The 17,390-nt window shown below is 41.0% G+C and overlaps 2 protein-coding genes across 5 annotated transcripts; both read left to right on the top strand.

Annotated features, from left to right (window-relative positions):
• Positions 1-4: 4 nt before the first annotated feature.
• Positions 5-5,567, top strand: LOC129173098 (putative protein MSS51 homolog, mitochondrial). 3 transcript variants are annotated; one of them, XM_054763658.1, is made up of 7 exons: positions 5-219; positions 1,461-1,590; positions 1,682-1,831; positions 1,912-2,036; positions 2,114-2,677; positions 4,962-5,055; positions 5,160-5,567. In XM_054763658.1, the coding sequence occupies exons 3-7, from the start codon at positions 1,734-1,736 to the stop codon at positions 5,362-5,364; spliced, it is 1,086 nt and encodes a 361-aa protein (XP_054619633.1). In that variant the 5' UTR covers positions 5-219; positions 1,461-1,590; positions 1,682-1,733; the 3' UTR covers positions 5,365-5,567. The 3 variants fall into 3 exon arrangements, with proteins under 3 accessions (XP_054619633.1, XP_054619623.1, XP_054619642.1); XM_054763648.1 differs by lacking the exon at positions 1,461-1,590; XM_054763667.1 differs by lacking the exons at positions 5-219; positions 1,461-1,590 and adding an exon at positions 367-382.
• A 1,254-nt stretch (positions 5,568-6,821) lies between these two features.
• cog7 (component of oligomeric golgi complex 7) lies at positions 6,822-16,554 on the top strand. 2 transcript variants are annotated; one of them, XM_054769237.1, is made up of 17 exons: positions 6,823-7,302; positions 7,413-7,561; positions 7,650-7,766; positions 7,834-8,002; positions 8,084-8,166; positions 8,926-9,048; positions 9,133-9,331; positions 9,412-9,539; positions 10,123-10,277; positions 10,355-10,471; positions 11,092-11,157; positions 11,261-11,447; positions 11,524-11,664; positions 11,753-11,836; positions 13,149-13,263; positions 13,334-13,477; positions 15,214-16,554. In XM_054769237.1, the coding sequence occupies exons 1-17, from the start codon at positions 7,137-7,139 to the stop codon at positions 15,378-15,380; spliced, it is 2,310 nt and encodes a 769-aa protein (XP_054625212.1). In that variant the 5' UTR covers positions 6,823-7,136; the 3' UTR covers positions 15,381-16,554. The 2 variants fall into 2 exon arrangements, 1 of the variants encoding a protein (XP_054625212.1); XR_008569656.1 differs by lacking the exon at positions 15,214-16,554 and having other exon boundaries at positions 6,822-7,302; positions 13,153-13,263.
• The last annotated feature ends 836 nt before the right edge of the window (positions 16,555-17,390 follow it).

Genomic DNA, 17,390 nt, shown 5'->3' with positions numbered 1-17,390 from the left:
TAAATAATACATTTTTATTTTAAGGAAATTACCACATGACGTCACTGTATATTTGTAGCACGAGAGGTCCAGAATAGTTTGGAGACCTTTCTAGAAGGAAGAGAACAGGTGTTAAGCGGCAGGTCTGCGAACAGAAGTTCTGCCCCGAGCAGCTGAAGGAGAATAAGTGAAACAAAGAACACCACGGCTAACAAGCTCCAAAATGACGGAAAATGTGAGGTAAGTTTGACCAAAATGGCCATTTTGTAGTTTTTACTAGACGAAGTAACGCGCATGCTCAGTAAGGTCGCGAGGCGCCACAAGCACTAGCCACTGCATGCAGTGTTTTTTTGTCGCTGCATCTGGCGACATTCCAACCCCCGTTGAGGACATATTTTTAATTGTAAACATAATTAAGGTGTTTTTACTCACTTTTTTGTCTCTCCAACAAGATTATGCTTTTTTTCCTACAACATTTTACGTCATATGCAAATTACTCGGTGGCGTCATCTAGCGACTTCTCGGACAGCCAATAGCTACTTTTCTTAATGAAAAGTTGGCAAGAGTGACTGCTTGCTAACAGCTAGCCTAGCTTGACCCCAATGTCACTGTTTTATAGCCTGAAATGTATTAAGTTAACTACGTAAGCTGTCATATTTAAACTCTAAGACACTGTTTCGAACATTTCATAACATAGTATGTGGTTGATTTGCCCACCCTCTCCATTGCCCCCTCTAATTGTCCCAGGCTAAGAATAATGGCATTAATGGTAGTGGGAAAGTAGTAACACACATATGCACTAAATGACAGTAACAATGGTATTAACAATGTTTACTAATTTAAATACAATTTGAGGCTAATTTAGGATATGTAATTTTTTTTCATTTTAAGCTTTTTCACCTAGACAGGTATCACAGAACATAACACTCAAATTCAGTTGTATCACATTTGTGGCGCCACTTATGGGTTGTGATCAAAACGGTTTGGAAGAAATTCTAGCATACAGTACATGTAATACAGACATTCTAATAAAAACATTAAGTATTAATATCATTAGACCAGGGGTCACCAACGTTTCTCCTTGTGAGAGGTACTTTTACAAAATGAAAATGGCCAACGGCTACTCATTTTTGTAACATTTATTTTCAGAGCTTATTTCAAACCCAAACAAAGCGAATATGCTTGTTTTACCAGAACATTAACAAAATGCTGGTGTCCACTACTCACATTTTGTATTTCAGAATGCATTTCTTTCTACTGTTCTTTCATTATTAACTGAAAACCTGAATGAAAAGCAGGCTTGTGGGCACCTCATGTGGTCGTGGGGGGGCTACCTGGTGCCCGCGGGCACCACGTTGGTGACCCCTGCATTAGACAATGTCAGTGGATTATAGGCAGTTAGTTGCCAAGTCCTGCCTGTGCAAAGACATTTTGCTTGACGGTGGCCATGTTTTTCAACCAATCTTGCTCAAATTTTACAGATATGTGCTTGGCATTGCCTTAATGGCGTGTACCAAATTCTGTGGTGATTCAGCTGAACACCTTAAAATTACAGTGGGTGTTTTGTAGAGGGCACTGAGCTGTGTGAAATATAATCATACAGGCAACACGGTAGGGGTGCATGTTTTGGCAAATTTTCACCCTTTTGCTTGCAGCTGTTCAGGAGTAAAAGACACAAACAAACGTTTGTATCCCTTTCCAGAGAGTCTCCACAGCCCAAAGATAAAACCACGGCCTTCCGTTCCCAAAAGGAGATGTTTGAGATGATGGAGGAATCTTTTAAAGTGTGTGCCCACTGTGAGAAGAGGTCACATCAGTTGTCAAACCCTCAATGCCTGAAGCGTTGTTCCAAGTAAACTAAAACCACCTCTCATCTGCCATTTGCTGCCAATTTTCTTATAACAACCAACCTTCTTTGTGCCTTTTGTGCAGATGTCTTAATGTTTATTACTGCTGCAAGGAGTGTCAAAAGGAAGACTGGGGCAAACATAAAAAATTCTGCTCACAGCTGCGTCTTGTTGCCATTGACAGAGTGGTGGAATGGCTTGTTTTCAAAGGTCTTATCAGCAACTCAAATACTAGAAGTGTGTATATACACTACACGCATAGCAGTTTTTTTTCATTTTTCCAACAGGAGATCTTCCCTTCCCTACAGTGAAATGGTCAAAGCCTCAGTCGGACATTAAGAACTGGGATGACTGGCTCGCCATGCAAGGCGATCTCACTGCTCGCCTCCATCCCATTTTGGCTGGAGTGAACATGAAGGACATGTGGGCCGACGCTGGCAGGCCTCAACCTGAAGATGACCTCTTGAAGCAGTCAGTGTGGAGGGTTTGCAGCGAGTTCTTCTCCAGGCCCCTAACCATAGCCTGGGGTGTTCGACTGTTTGGCTTAAACCCTTATTCCAAACCTCTCACCATCCACCTGGTGGGAGCCGGACAAAGTGAGACGCTAGCAGCAAAGGTGACAGACTACGACGAGCTGAACAAGATGTATCCAGAACATCAGGGTATAGAGATCGTTATGGTGGGACCGGAGCTAGTGAACGGACCCATAATGAGGCCTCCACTCAGGGCGTTTGGGCCCAAGCAGAGGGTCTATATCAGCGCTTATAAGGGGCTCTACCATCAGTTCTGGGAGGAAGTTGTTGAAAAGGAAGAAGCATCCAAACCAGACCTGGTGGTCGGATTTAACCCTGGTGAGAACATTTTCCACATTCCAGATCCATGATAATGATGCCAGGTGACAAATTAAGAGTAATATCTTTATTAAGACACCATCGTCTAATTTGCAGAATTGGCCATGACGCATGTGCATGTAATTGTCATGGATTTTGTAAGAGAGAGGAATAATGCTGTGAGAGAGACAAAATTACTAAAAAAACATGAAAAGAAAAACAAATGTTTAAAAGTACAAATGAACTTTCTTATGTTGCTTCTTTTTGTGTCCTTTGAAAAAAAAAAATCACTAACAAGACTGAGTTGCCTCTGAGCGGAGGGGCTCACAGTTGAGATGAGCGATGCATGCTTTCATGTCAGAGTCTCCAAAAGACTCTGATAACACTAGAAAAAGTCACTAGATTTGTCTAAATACTCGCTAAATATCGCAACAAAGTCACTAAATTGGCAACACTGATCCCTTCTGCTACGTCTCATTCTCTGGCAGACTAGGGGCCTCATCTCTAAAAATGTGCGTGGAAATCTGACTAAAAGTTTGCGTATGCCAGAAACCCAAAATGTGTGCGCAGACAAAAATATTCAGACATATAAAAACCAGTGTACGCACACATTCACACAATTGGTGGTTTATACATTTCACCTTGAGGAGAAGCGTGCATATGAAACTCCGCCTCAAGTTACACCCTTTCCAGGCCTCCACTTCACCACAGAAGGTCAATGCAAAGTAACTCAGCCTTGTTTTCACTGTAATCACAGCTGGTGGGAAGACGACAGGATGTAGAAGTGGACTTTCACGGAAATGGAGGCGGAAATACTGGGAAAAAGTGCCATATTTGGAAGACACAGCAGTAGCATAACAAATAAAACAAAGACTGAGTGACAGCATGTCCACTGTCATCTCTGTGCATGGAGCAGGGCAAACCGATGCAAAATTCAAACTAAAACTAAAACGACTTCCTAATTGATACCACATTTTAGATTAATATAATCTTAGAAAAATCTGTTTAATTTAAAGGTGGACGCAATGACTCAAAACAGGGATGAAGTTATGTCGAAAATTAATTGCTGTAATTCCAGACTGATATTTAAAAAATATTTAACTTATTACATTAACACCATCAAATTATTAGTTACGTATATTATTATTATATCATGAGGAATAATGTTGTGTGTTAGTTAAAAGCACAACAAAAGAAAACCCTATCATTTGTGGAAAAGGAATGTAGTTTACCCACATGGCCCTGACACTATCCACACAAATAAAGGCCGTGGTAAAAAATGTGATGTCATGCAGTACTTGACATATGCAACAAAAAACTGTCATATTTTTTTTATAAATTGTCCAAAGAAAAGCGAGAAATGCAGCACGAGTACATATTAGCTCTGTGTCTTGTCTTGTCTTGTCTTGTCTCTGTGTGCTAAGAAGCAGAGTTACGGAGCATACGGCCACGTATTGTAAAGAGTTATGATGACAAGCTCCATTCACAGACGGACCCGTTGTAGTGTGTTAATGAGGATGAACAGGTAGCGCCAAATGTATGAATGTATGGGAAACACTGACAGAGTCATAGCGTAGCAACAAAAGGTACTCACGTCCTGGTTGCTCAGTAGAATAACACGAAGTTGACAATAAGTCAGCATCAGTAATAATAAAAAAGGACAGAATGTACACTATAAAAGTCAGCCATGTTGAGAATTAATGTAAAGAGACTCTCCTTCCAGGCACACACAATAATCACAGCATACACACCAACACAGCAACACACACCAACATTTTTTGTCGTGCAATTCAGAACTTAAACCGACATTTTCAGGATAAATTTGTCATATGTCCACAAGCGTTTTCCCTGTTCTTTGCCTTTTTGTGGTGCTTTTTAAATGCCAAACAGGAGAAATATGGTCATAACCATTGAACCAGAAACTTAGCAACAAAATTAGTACAATTAGACAATTATTAGTCCTGGTTGCTCAGTACAACATGACCAAGTTGACAGTAAGTCAATACTAAAAGAGGAACAACTGTTTTGAGTGATAATGTGAAGAGTCACTTCTCAGACACACAATAATACATACTATGCACATGCATGTTAACTTCTTTTTACACTTGTATGTTCGTTATTTAATGTTAAAATGTTACAACGGGTACAGTCAGAGGTTGTACAATGATGATGGTCTGACAATGAAACAGATTATTTCAGTGCAGTTGCATATCTCTGGATTGGTATGACATGCAGTGATTTATTAACCAATATTAACTGCTATTGTTTTATTGTTATTTAATTTTTGTATTTTTATTTTGGTAAGGGTTTGATGCCAGTCAGGGTTTGGAGCAAGGCTGGCTTCCAACACTACTTCTTCTCAGGGATTATGAGATTCCATCTCTTTTTACTTCTCTGAGGTGAGAGTTGGCAACAATAGTTTTAATCTTATCACCAAGGTGCTGGTTTCTTTCTGACATGCACATTTTCTGACAGCGACTGACAGTTCCGTCTTCATCCACAGTGAGCCAGAGATGACTTATTCGCTGCAGATCCTGCTGGAGTTGGAGATGGACATGAAGGGAAGTGGAGAGAATCCTTTCGCCTCTCTCAAACCAGAAGTGGTTGGCTTGTCTCCAAATAAGCCACCAGTCTTTTGTAACTCGCACTACTTTTGTTTTCAAGGTCTGCTAGAGAGTGTGGAGTTTGAGGAACCAGATGAGGCCTGAATGATGTTAGGCAGGCATGGATGTTGTCTATACAGTTGCCCACACACTAAAAAGATGAAATCTGATATTTATGCAGGGGAAAACAAGTTACAGCTTTTATTACTCCCATCAAAATCCACTTTTCGTATGTTTTTCTTGTTTAAAGCTCATCGCATCATTCATATGTAGTGGTAAGTCTGTTCTGTAGTAGATAAAAATATTTTTTTGCCCAGTTCATTTACTGACAATGTTTAACCTTTCGAAATAAAACTCCAGTATAATAAAATAATAGCTTGAGTTTTTTGTATGATACATAATTAAAATGGGAACAAATTATATTGTATTTAAATTGGGCTGTCAAAAATAGCGCGTTAACGACGGTAACAAGTTTATTTAATTAATTACGTTAAAATTTTTCAGCGTAATTAAGGCATGCACATCATGTCAAGCCATAACTCTTTGTTATGAAGGCAGACGGAAGCATTGTGTAGTGTCCCCACACAGTCACACAAAGTGTGACGCTCTTTTATAACTTTACTCTGACCTGAACACATCAACAGCAGTGCTATTCCAACACCATATGTGTACCTCCGATTTACAAAACACGTCTCTTGTCCTCGAAATTATGCTTCCTCATTGTCACGAGACAGCCATGAGATGCATTCATGGACACTCCGAAAACCACTCGAATGTCTTAATTATGTGCGTATATGTGGTCTAAATAAACACAAAAACAAAGAAAAACAATAAGTGGATATTCTTATCACTAACTAACCTAACTCTTACTGCGGAAGTACGGTTTGATGCATTTAAGTATGCTCGGAAATCCCAGAAAATGCAGCTACACTCAAAACGTGAATTCAACTTAAGTTACTTGTTGTCTTTGAACGCAACTCTTCATGGCTCATGTACGCGGGTATGTTGGAGCCTATCCCAGCTGACTTCGAGCGAGAGGCGGGGGGAACACCCAGGACTGGTATAATAACACGCTTAAAGTGTAATTAAAATGTTGTGCTACTATTAAAGACACTGATGTTAGGCAAAAAGATTTTCAGACATGTGTGCTATCTTCTAGCTTGAGTTAAATTGTCAGTTCATTTGGAGCTGTTAATACATACAAATATATATGTAATTGTGTACTGTCATTTATCTCTGGATTAATGACTCATGATTAATTAAGTGGAAAACTGTAATTAATTTGATGAATTTTTTTAATCATTTGACAACTTTAATTTTAATCTAATCATTTTTCTGGCATTGGCAACAGAGCTCGGACAGTAATGTCCCCGTGCCTGTTTCTAGTCGGGCATATTTCTTTATTGCTCTGGTGCCAGATGCTAGTTCTTGTTTTTATTCGACTCAAGGATATATATATATATTCCAACAAAAAAATCAACTAATCCAATAAGAATAAAAATATATGTGTTTATTGCCTGAAAATTGTCTATAATCAGTAGGGTCCGCCCTTTGTTTTGGGGGAAGGTAAACAGAACGCACACAAACCGGAACTTGTTGTCATTTGCTACGTCGCTTCAACTGCATTTATTTTCTTTCTTTCTTTCTTTCTTTCTAATAAATGTAAACGCTTGAAATTAACTCTGGAGGAAGCCGTCGCCTTATTGGAACTATATTTAGTTGTAATGATTATCTCATTTTCTTGGGCTATTTATTTTATATTCGTGTCGAAGCCGTTGTTTGGGAAAAACTAGCTAGCGAGCTAACCAGTATTAGCTATGGGTCGATGACGTTAATCTAAATTTATTGACGTAGATTGAATCGTCTGGAGGCCACAGATGGATTTCTCAAAGTTCCTGGACGATGATTTTGATGTGAAAGACTGGGTGAACGGCGCCTTCAAGGTGGTGCGGAAGGATGCACCGGGGAAGGCGGACACGCACGCTGCGACGCTGGTTATGAAGCTGCAGTTATTCATCCAGGAAGTAAACAATTCTATTGAGGGTCAGTTGTTTAATGAAATAATTATAGTTTGTATTAAGCACTGTGTAGTTTTACCAGTACACAAAGTCCTTTTAGATATCACTCACTGGATGGCGATTTATTTGATGCAGAGACGAGTAATCAGGCCCTGCAGAACATGCCCAGAGTACTTCGAGAAGTGGAGGCACTGAAGCAGGAGGCGTCATTCCTTAAAGAGCAAATGGTTCTGGTCAAAGAGGACATTAAGAAGTTTGAACAGGACACAGTGCAGTCCATGCAGGTTTGTATATATCTACATATCTACATGTATATATCTACGAACCAAATTGAGTGTTATAGAAACAATTCAAGGCTTTTTTGGGTGCTAGGTTCTAGTGCAGATTGATCAAGTAAAGAGTCGCATGCAGCTGGCAGCAGAGGCGCTACAGGAAGCTGATAAATGGGCCACACTAAGCACAGACATTGAGGAAACCTTCAAGACACAGGTGCAATAAATTGTTCTCTGTTTATGCTCTCTGTTCACTCATAACTAAGAAGACTGTGCACTCTCAGGATCTTGCAGCCATCTCATCCAAGCTGACCAGCATGCAGAACAGCTTGGCCATGTTGGTGGACACGCCAGACTACTCAGAAAAGTGTGTTCATCTTGAGGCTCTGAAAAACAGGCTAGAAGCCCTGGCCAGCCCACAAATAGTGTCTGCATTTAATTCCATGTCTGTAGGTAAGTCTAGGTTAGTCCAACTGCTACATCTTTGTGGCATTTCTGTCAAACATTGATGGCTGATTCACATTTCCTTTGCAGAGCAATCCAAACTATTTGTTAAAGTCTTCTCAGAAATTGACAGAATGCCGCAGCTCCTTGCGTACTACTACAAGTGTCATAAAGTGAGTAAGGCTGAGTCCCAATTCTACCCCATAGTCCTTCCCCTTCGTCTTACCCCTTTTCTTACCCCTTTCTCTACTCCTTAAAACCGAGAGCCAAGGGGAAGAAGCCACTAGGAAATGGGACGCCACTTGATTCTCATTACATCATCACCCTTCACCGCTTTCTGGCTGTGACATAGGCAGATGAGACAATCTACATTATTTAAATGTTATATAGCCCACCTCACCTTTTTTTTCAAATAAAAGAAAAATTTTTACAAACTGACATTTATTGCAAAACAACAAACACCTCTAATAAATAACAGCTTACAACAAGGAATGTAACAACATTTATAAAAATAGAAAAGGTATCAAATATACATATGAAATAGAAATAACAATAACAATAAATAGATTCTCCCTGCTAACAACTACAGTGACTGTGAAAATCAATAATTATGCTTCATTACTTACATTTATATGCTTCTTTCGGTCTCCGCTCTGCTGCTGGACTATGGAATCTGTGTTACGCTGCTTACGCCTTCGTTTCAAATTTGGTTCCCGACCACACTTGTTTTTTAGGGCTATACACCTCTTAGCACTTACACCTTACGCCTTGATTTAAGGAGAATTTGGACACCAATTGATTCTCGTGAATGCGCAAAACTTAGGGGTAAGGGGTAGAATTGGGATACTCAATGCTCAATCATATTTTATTAATTTGCTACAATACATGTGTGAATGTACTGCATATAAATGGCTGTAATGCGACATCTTCAGGGGCAGCTAGTGAGTATGTGGCAGGATCTCTCCCAGAGCGAGCTCAGCCTGAATCAGCAGCTATCCGAATTCTACGACACCTTGCTGTCCACGTGGCACACTCAGCTCCAGTGGTGCAGCCAGGTAAAAAAAAAAAAAAAAAAAGACTCTCAAATGTTATATCATTAATAGACTGAAGATGCACTTACAATGTTCACTACACTCCAGGTGTTCAAGAACCCGTATGAGGTAGTAACAGTGCTGCTGATTCAGATTCTTGGGGCCATGGTTCCCTCCATCCCCGTGTGTCTAAGCGCGGCTATGGAACGGGCGGCCCAAGAGCAGTGCCTTAACGCCCTGCTGGAGCTTCACCGCACCACGCTCACCTTGGGACACAACTTGGAAGGCACCATGATGCCACATCTCGGTCTGTTGTGACCCTACTGACTGGATTATGTAAATTACTGTTGTTAATTTTAGTGGTAATAGTGTCTGCTTTGTTCTCAGGTGAGAATAACCTCCTGAAGGTGAATGAGCTTGTGTGCGTACTGTATGACCCCTATAAATCTTATCAGCTGCAGTATGGAGAGCTGGAGGAAACACACCTCCTCATCCAGATCAGTGCTGTTCCTTTGGTAAGACACGGTGAACATATATCACATCTTATATACTGTACCATATGTACCGGTAGACATCCTTACCACAGCACACCCTGCCTGCAGAGTATACATGGTATCTGTAAGGCTAAAGCTTATTATATAGAAAGTGCTACTGCATGCAGAGGAGCATCCCAGAGCAAAACTATATTACAGAATAATGCATATACTAGATTATGTTTAGTATATAAGTGGTAGTGTACTTTTCAATGTACAATTGTGCTAATAATTATTCAACCCCCATTCTAAATTACATTCATTTTCAAAATGTTCTACCTTTCAGTAGATGCTAAATAATAAAAAAGTTACCATTTGTAATTACTAATGATATAATTAATGTTATCATTCATATAATTGCTAAAGATATTGAATTCATATAAAATGCATCTGTCCATATAAAGACCCTCACCCGAATAAACACCTTACCCTTAATAAATGCCTGTTACTTTCTACAAAACACACCTAGCTACTATGAATAAATGTAGTACTTCACCCAATATGCTAATACTTTCCCATTTTGGATGTATTTTATCACAACTTTCACTCTCTTGTCCACCTTCAGGAGCATGGTGAGGTCATTGATTGCGTGGAGGAGCTTAATCTCTCTGTCGGGAAGCTGTTTGGCCTGGCAAGTGCCGCTGTGGACCGCTGTGTGAAGCTCACAGATGGACTAGGCGTGGTTGGCCTCCTCAAGGCTCTCAAAGCGCTCTTCACCAAGTAAATATCCTTACATGCACACTCTATGGACTCTTGTGCATGCATGCTAGTGTTTTTTTTGTTTTTTTTACTTTCAGGTATGTGTCAGACTTCTCAACTACACTACAGTCCATCAGGAAGAAGTGCAAACTGGAGGATACACCCACTTCTTCTGTGTTCCAAGAGGACTGGACAGCTTTCCAGAACTCTGTCAGGTTTGTGACATAAATACTGGTGAGTTCATCCTAGCATATCACAGCAATCCCTACCATGCATGTAGGCCCCCTAGTGCGTTATGTACATGTGACTGGACTTTTAGTAGGTGCTGTGATCTTTTGATGAGCCTATGGCATCGCACATTTTTGTCACACTGAGTTGCTCAAAGGGTTCACAATTTTGGAAATGTTAAGTTGGAACCACTCACCCATCCCAAACAAGACACTGATAAAAATGTGCAAGAGCATTAATGCGTCACACAATAAAAGGTTCTTTCAATTGCACAATTACCGTAATACCCGAACAGAAGATGCTGCTAGAGAAAAACTCTGAAAAAGACTGGTTGTCTTATATTCATGGTGTAGCGATTTATGCATGCAAGACTTATCCCCAAGCGAGTCAGAGCTTTTCTTCCTGACACTCACACACACACACCAGTGACCTGGAGAGATGCAGCCACGACACAGTGACCCACTCAAACAATGAAGTATATCAAAGGTTGTTTTTATATTCAGGGTTATCTTCTATTCAGGTCAATACAGAACATTTGTTTCTATGTTTGCCAGCATTCCACATGATGCAGTTCATGCATTTAAAGTAGTCACATTGTGCTTTACAGAATCATTGCCACATGTGGGGAGTTACTGAGACAATGTGGTGCCTTCGAGCAGCAGCTGTCAAACAAGTAAGTGAGTTAATGTTTTCCTGAAATCATTCATCCTCTCTTCATGGATGAAGCAATGCTTTAATTTTGCAACGTCACTGTCATGAATCAACACTTCCTGCAGGATCATGGGCACGGCAGGCAAGTACCTGTCGGAGTCGTATAGCCCTCGCAGCCTGGCGGGCATCAAGGAAGCCAGTGCAGCTGAGAGGAAGGGTGCCACCAAAAATCCCTGGCAGGAGTACAACTATCTTCAGAGGAGCAGCATGGCGGAGTACAGCTGTCTCATGGAAGTGCTGTACTCGTTGAAGGTGTGACAGGAGGGATGCCAAGGCTGTGATAGTCTGCAAATATGATCCCGCAAACATAAGCATGTTTGTGTTGCAGGAGAAGGGTGCTGGCAATTCCAACCTGTTAGCTGAGCCGAGAGGGGCACTGACCCGACTCAATCAGCAGGCTCAACAGCTGGCCTTTGACTCTGTCTTTCTACAGATTAAACATCAGCTCTCACCTGTCGCCAAGATGGAGGTGAGCCTATGCTTAATTGGACACATGCAAACGTGTGTGTGTTTTAGAGTTATCTAATTTACTGTACTATTGTGTCATTCATTCACAGAGTCAAGACTCGCCTGGTTTAGGAGAGAGCTACGCTGAGGACCTGCCTATATTCAGCCTGTCGCCACAAGAGTACATCACAAACGTTAGTTTTTCTTTTTTAAATTGCTTAAGTTACTTTGGCAGTTTACTCAACAGAGAGTTTATGACAGATAGGGTGTCGAGTAGAAAGTAGAGATGGGTGGGTCAAGCCTCATGATCCTTTAAACAGATTGTGTTGGAACAGATTCGGAGCTTTGGTGCTTCACTGAAAGCAACATTAGCAACATCTGGTGGAAGAGTGAAGTCTAAGCAACGTATGTCACCAACCAGAGTGAAACCCAGGTTGCCATTACAAAGGCACAAACAAAACTCGCCACTGCTCTTCTTACAAGCCCACATTGTTCAACAGCTTGGTGGTGGTTATATTAGTTTATTATAGTTAGCCCCAAAATAACCTGTCAAAGCAATGACGGCCACCAATCCCTTTCGAGCCGTCAATGCTCGCTGTGGCATATGGCTCTTCTAACGTAGTCGGTCATGTGATATTTGCAGAACGATCATTTTCGAATATGTAATATTTTCGAACATTTTCCTATATATATATATGACAAACAACCATTCACACTCACATTCATACCCATGGACAATTTATGCATGTTTTTTAGAATGTGGGAGCTAACCGGAGTACCCAGAGAAATCTCGGGAGAACATGCAAACTCCACACAGAGATGCCCAAATGAAGATTCTAACCCAGGTTTTCCCGATTGCGGGACTGCGCGGGGGCACGTGATTGTGGCCAACATGCTAACCACTCAGCCGCTGTGCAGCCTTTGTGGAAATGCATTTTTACAATAATATCTAACAATAAATGATAACTTTTTCTCAAATAAATGATAATACTTAATAACAATAATATATTGTATTGACCTGAATATACGACAACCCTGAATTTAAGACAACACCTCTTTTTCAAAACTTGAATTGAAAGACTTGAAATCCGTGAAATAACAAGTGGTTAATTACAATAAAATATGATATGTCTTCATTGATCACCATTATCTTAAAATTTGCATCGTAACTCCTCCTCTGGGGTTTTGTAACGTCCTCAACCTTTTCATTTCTCTAGCAGGTCTCTTGTCACGGTTGCATCTCTCCAGGTCGCTGGTGTGTGTGACATGGCCCACCTGCTGGTTTGCATGTATAAATCTGTAGACCCATGACAACCTGTCTTTATCAGACCCTTTTTCTCGGGAAAGAAATATGGGTCACTATGGTGTATTACTAGTATAAATTTTATTGGGGGGTGGAAATGAGGTGTTTATTTGAGGTGAGATGTCTCTTAGAGTAGTTTGAGGAAAGGCAGGAATGCACTTGTTTCCAGATGGCTTCAACTACACAATGTTGTCCTGTTCCAGATAGGTCAGTACCTGATGTCTCTGCCGCTCCACTTGGAACCCTTTGTGACACAGGAGGATCCAGCATTAGAGTTGGCATTGCATGCTGGGAAGTTACCTTTTCCTCCAGATCAAGGTTATTGAATCCCGTCTCTCGATTTTTCCAAATATTTCTTTTTCTTCATGACTTTCAAATTACACCTCAGGTGATGACCTGCCTGAGCTGGACAACACAGCGGACTACTGGCTGGGCTCCATCGCTCGGGCAACCATGCAGACGTACTGTGACACCATCCTGCTCATTCCTCAACTCAGCGCACATTCCACCAAACAGCTGGCCACAGATATTGGTAAGTAAGCTAGGATGCTTTTACCTCAACATGATGATGAAGATGTTACAACTAAAAATGAGTTAAGCAGCGTTTACACGTGCACACATTTTGCCTCCACATTGTCCCGCAATTTGCCATTGCAATATAATTTATGTATCATTGTACCGTATGTATGTATTAGGTGCACGGTGGAGGAGTGGTTAGCATGTTGGCCACACACTCAGGAGATTGGGAAGACCTGGGTTTGAATCTCCGCTTGAGTTTGCATGTTCTCCCTGTGTGTGGGTTTTGTCCGGGTACTCCGGTTTCCTCCCACATTCCAAAAACATGCATGTTAGGTGAATTGGAGACTCTAAATTGTCCATATGAATATATATGAATGTGAGTCTGAATGATTGTTTGTCTATACGTGCCCTGCGATTGGCTGGGTGTCCAAGGTGTACTCCGCCTCTCGCCCTATTAGCTGGGATAGGCTCCTGCATACCCCTGCGGCATAGGGTAAGCGCCATAGAAAAGGTATGTATGTATGTACGTATGTATCATTGATGTATCTATTAATGGCACGCTCGAAAAGCGTCAAGACTAGTTTAACGTGACCAAAAATGGTGTGCATTGGCACAAACTGACCTCGCTCCCGCACAACTTATTTACACCTAGTCAAGTCCTGTTTACGTCTAGTGCACGACAATAGTATGCATGACGGGCATTGTTCCCTCATGTGTATGCATTGTCACCACCACTTCTCGCATCTGTGAAGCAGTCATGGCATTATTTGCTACTGCTACTGCTATGTCGCGCGAGCTTCCTTAATTCCTCTATTTGTAAATTACCTACAAGATGTTGAACTCCAGAGAAGAAGCTCATGCAGTAATGAAAGGTAAGTCTATATTTTCTCGCAGCTGCGGGTAGAGAGTGTGCAAAGTAGGAAGGAGTTCATAAATACACAAGACTTGATGGGAAAAAGTCCTTTGCTCGCCGCCCGCACCGCCAGCATTGTGTGCACATACGTTGCAGTGCGTTCACGTTGCATTCATGACTACAGGTAGTTCATGGAAATTATGCGTGCCACGAATTTTGACCATTTCAAAATTTTCTTTGGGCACTGGCACGCAGCCCCGCTCAATTTGCATATACTTCACACCTGTTAACGACCAATTTACTTAGTTTGCGTTCCACTGCAGGGACAAAGCACAAAGTGTAAACAAGGCTATAGTCTTTTTTTTAACCATCCATCCAACCATTTTCTATGCCGCTTATCCTTACTAGGGTCGCGGGTATGCTGGAGCCTATCCCAGCTGACTTCGGACGAGAGGCGGGGTACACCCTGGACTGGTCACCAGCCAATGGCAGGGCACATATAGACAAACAACCATTCACACTCACATTCATACCTATGGACAATTTAGAGTCTCCAATTCACCTAACATGCATGTTTTTGGAATGTGGGAGGAAACCGGAGTACCCGGAGAAAACCCACACACGCACGGGGAGAACATGCAAACTCTACACGGCGATGCCCAACGGAGATTCGAACCCAAATCTTCCCGATCTCCTGACTGTGTGGCCAACATGCCTTTCTTACCCATCTGGTATAAAATCAGCAATGGCTCCCTCTGATGAATTATGTTATTATGACACAATTTACCTTTTTCTGCTGGGAAAATGTATTTCCCACAGTTATCAGTTGTCATTATCAAACACCTGTTATATTTGAAATGTGTAACATGTTTGTGATTTTTGTTTGTGCTGCTTAGACTATTTGAGCAACGTGATGGATGCTCTCGGCCTGCAGCCCTCTCGCACCCTCCAACATATTGTCACCCTGCTGAGGGCCAAACCAGAAGACTACAGACAAACCTCCAAACAGTTACCTCGGCGTCTGGCGTCTACCATAGCCAACCTCCGCTCCATTGACTACTAAAAACAGCCTTTTCCACCCCCTCCTCCCTTTCTTTGCATTAACTACATTGGTGTGAAAAAGTGTTTGCCCCCTTCCTGATTTCTTATTTTTTTGCATGTTTGTCATACTTAAATGTTTCAGATCATCAAACAAATTTAAATATTAGTCAATGACAACACAACTGAACACAAAATGCAATTAAAATTTAAATGAAACTTTTTATTATTAAGGGAGATACAGTAAATATCAAAACCTACATGGTCCTGTGTGGAAAAAGTGGTTGCCCCTTAAACCTAATAACTGGTTGGGCCACCCTTAGCAGCAACAACTGCAATCAGGTGTTTGCGATAACTTGTAATGAGTCTCTTACAGCGCTGTGGAGGAATTTTAGCCCACTCATCTTTGCAGAATTGTTGTAATTCAGCCACATTGGAGGGTTTTTGAGCATGAGCCGTCTTTTCAAAGTCATGTCACAGCATCTCAATAGGATTCAGGTCAGGATTTTGACTACATCACTCCAAAGTCTTCATTTTATTTTTCTTCAGCTATACAGAGGTGGACTTGCTGGTGTGTTTTGGATCATTGTCCTGCTGCAGAACCCAAGTTCGTTTCAGCTTGAAGTCACGAACAGATGGCCAATTTTGTTTGACTGGCCACTCCTGGGAAGGTTCACCACTGTTCTTTGTTTTCGTCATTTGTGGGTAATTGCTCTCACTGTGGTTCGCTGGAGTCACAAAGCTTTCGAAATGGCTTTATAACCTTTTCTAGACTGATAGATCTCAATCACTTTCTTTCTGTTGGTAGGGTGTGGGGGGGTGGCATTTTTGCTCAGTTGTGTTGACATTGACTAATATTTAAATTTGTTTGATGATCTGAAACATTTACGTGTGACAAATATGCAGAACAATAAGAAATCAGGAAGGGGGCAAACACTTTTTCACACCGCTGTATGTCTACTGAGGTGACTGTACACCAATGCACATTGTGCACAATACAACAACAGGACATGTTGGCAGTTTCTGCTTTGCTACTTTCCAAGAAGAGGGTATATGTAAGAGCATTTAATTACTTATCATGCTAATGTTGCTAATTAGAATGAAGATTTGTAACATAAACAGCATAGATGTGCGTGGACATGTCCAATATTTTTTAACGTATGCTGTAAATGTGTACATAAAGCATTTACACAATATAATGTTGTCCTGATGTTATTGAGGTATTTTAATGCAATTGGGTAGGGTTATTCAACCGGTGGCCAGACATCTGTCGGCCTGTTAATGACATCAGACTGTCTCCAGTTCAGTTCAAAACTTGGAGTGACTGACATTTTTGGAGCAGACTTCTTAAAACAGTCTTTGCCAATCATGTTTTGCAAGAGAAATGTTGAAACGGCAGTGCTCTCCTGCCATTAAGACGGCCTTTGACTAGGTGCTTAAAAACAGCAGGACGTTCCTGTCATAGAAGATCTTTTCTGTTTATAAGGATGCTAATGAAAGATTGCAGATTTTAGCAGTGGTCGCTACAAACAGCAGAGCGCTCTTGTCATTTAGAGGATCTCTGACTAGTAAACATTGCATGTGTTTCCTTGTTTGTGACTATTTATGACAATATTAGCCATTTGGTGGGGTAAAAATGTAATTGCATGGCAGAGCATTGTACTGACGTTACACAGAAATTCAGAATCCTGTGATACTAAAGGAAATAGACGTGCGATAGAAAGTTGAATGAGCTTAATGTACACCCAATGAAAATATAATGCTCAGATTTAATCGAAAATTCTTTTAATTATATGTATTTTATTATTAGACTATTTCATTTCGAGCTTTGGGGTAATTACATCTCTTTTATGATTTTAAATATACAATAAATGCAGCCTTATATTAGTCAAATTGACTACTGCATCCACATGGATCATCACTGAAGCTATCTGACAATTAATTATCTCCAATTTTCTGATTTATATGCAGCTAAATGTGCATATTTGACATAATCTTGTCGCATCTTGTGATTGGTGTTCGTCTGGCTGGCCTT

Source organism: Dunckerocampus dactyliophorus, chromosome 2 (genome assembly GCF_027744805.1).
Source record: "Dunckerocampus dactyliophorus isolate RoL2022-P2 chromosome 2, RoL_Ddac_1.1, whole genome shotgun sequence".
In the NCBI taxonomy this organism is placed as follows: domain Eukaryota; kingdom Metazoa; phylum Chordata; class Actinopteri; order Syngnathiformes; family Syngnathidae; genus Dunckerocampus; species Dunckerocampus dactyliophorus.
This window is presented reverse-complemented; position numbering and strand designations above follow the sequence as displayed.

Excerpts from the sequence above, each read along its gene's own strand:
- LOC129173098 (XM_054763648.1), top strand. Across the intron at positions 2,678-4,961 it reads GGTGGTCGGATTTAACCCTG|GGTTTGATGCCAGTCAGGGT; the intron begins GTGAGAACATTT and ends TATTTTGGTAAG. Across the intron at positions 5,056-5,159 it reads TCTCTTTTTACTTCTCTGAG|TGAGCCAGAGATGACTTATT; the intron begins GTGAGAGTTGGC and ends CTTCATCCACAG.
- cog7 (XM_054769237.1), top strand. The coding sequence starts at position 7,137 with ATGGATTTCTCAAAGTTCCTGGACGATGATTTTGATGTGAAAGACTGG. Across the intron at positions 10,278-10,354 it reads CTCAAAGCGCTCTTCACCAA|GTATGTGTCAGACTTCTCAA; the intron begins GTAAATATCCTT and ends TTTTACTTTCAG. Across the intron at positions 11,158-11,260 it reads GAGCAGCAGCTGTCAAACAA|GATCATGGGCACGGCAGGCA; the intron begins GTAAGTGAGTTA and ends CACTTCCTGCAG.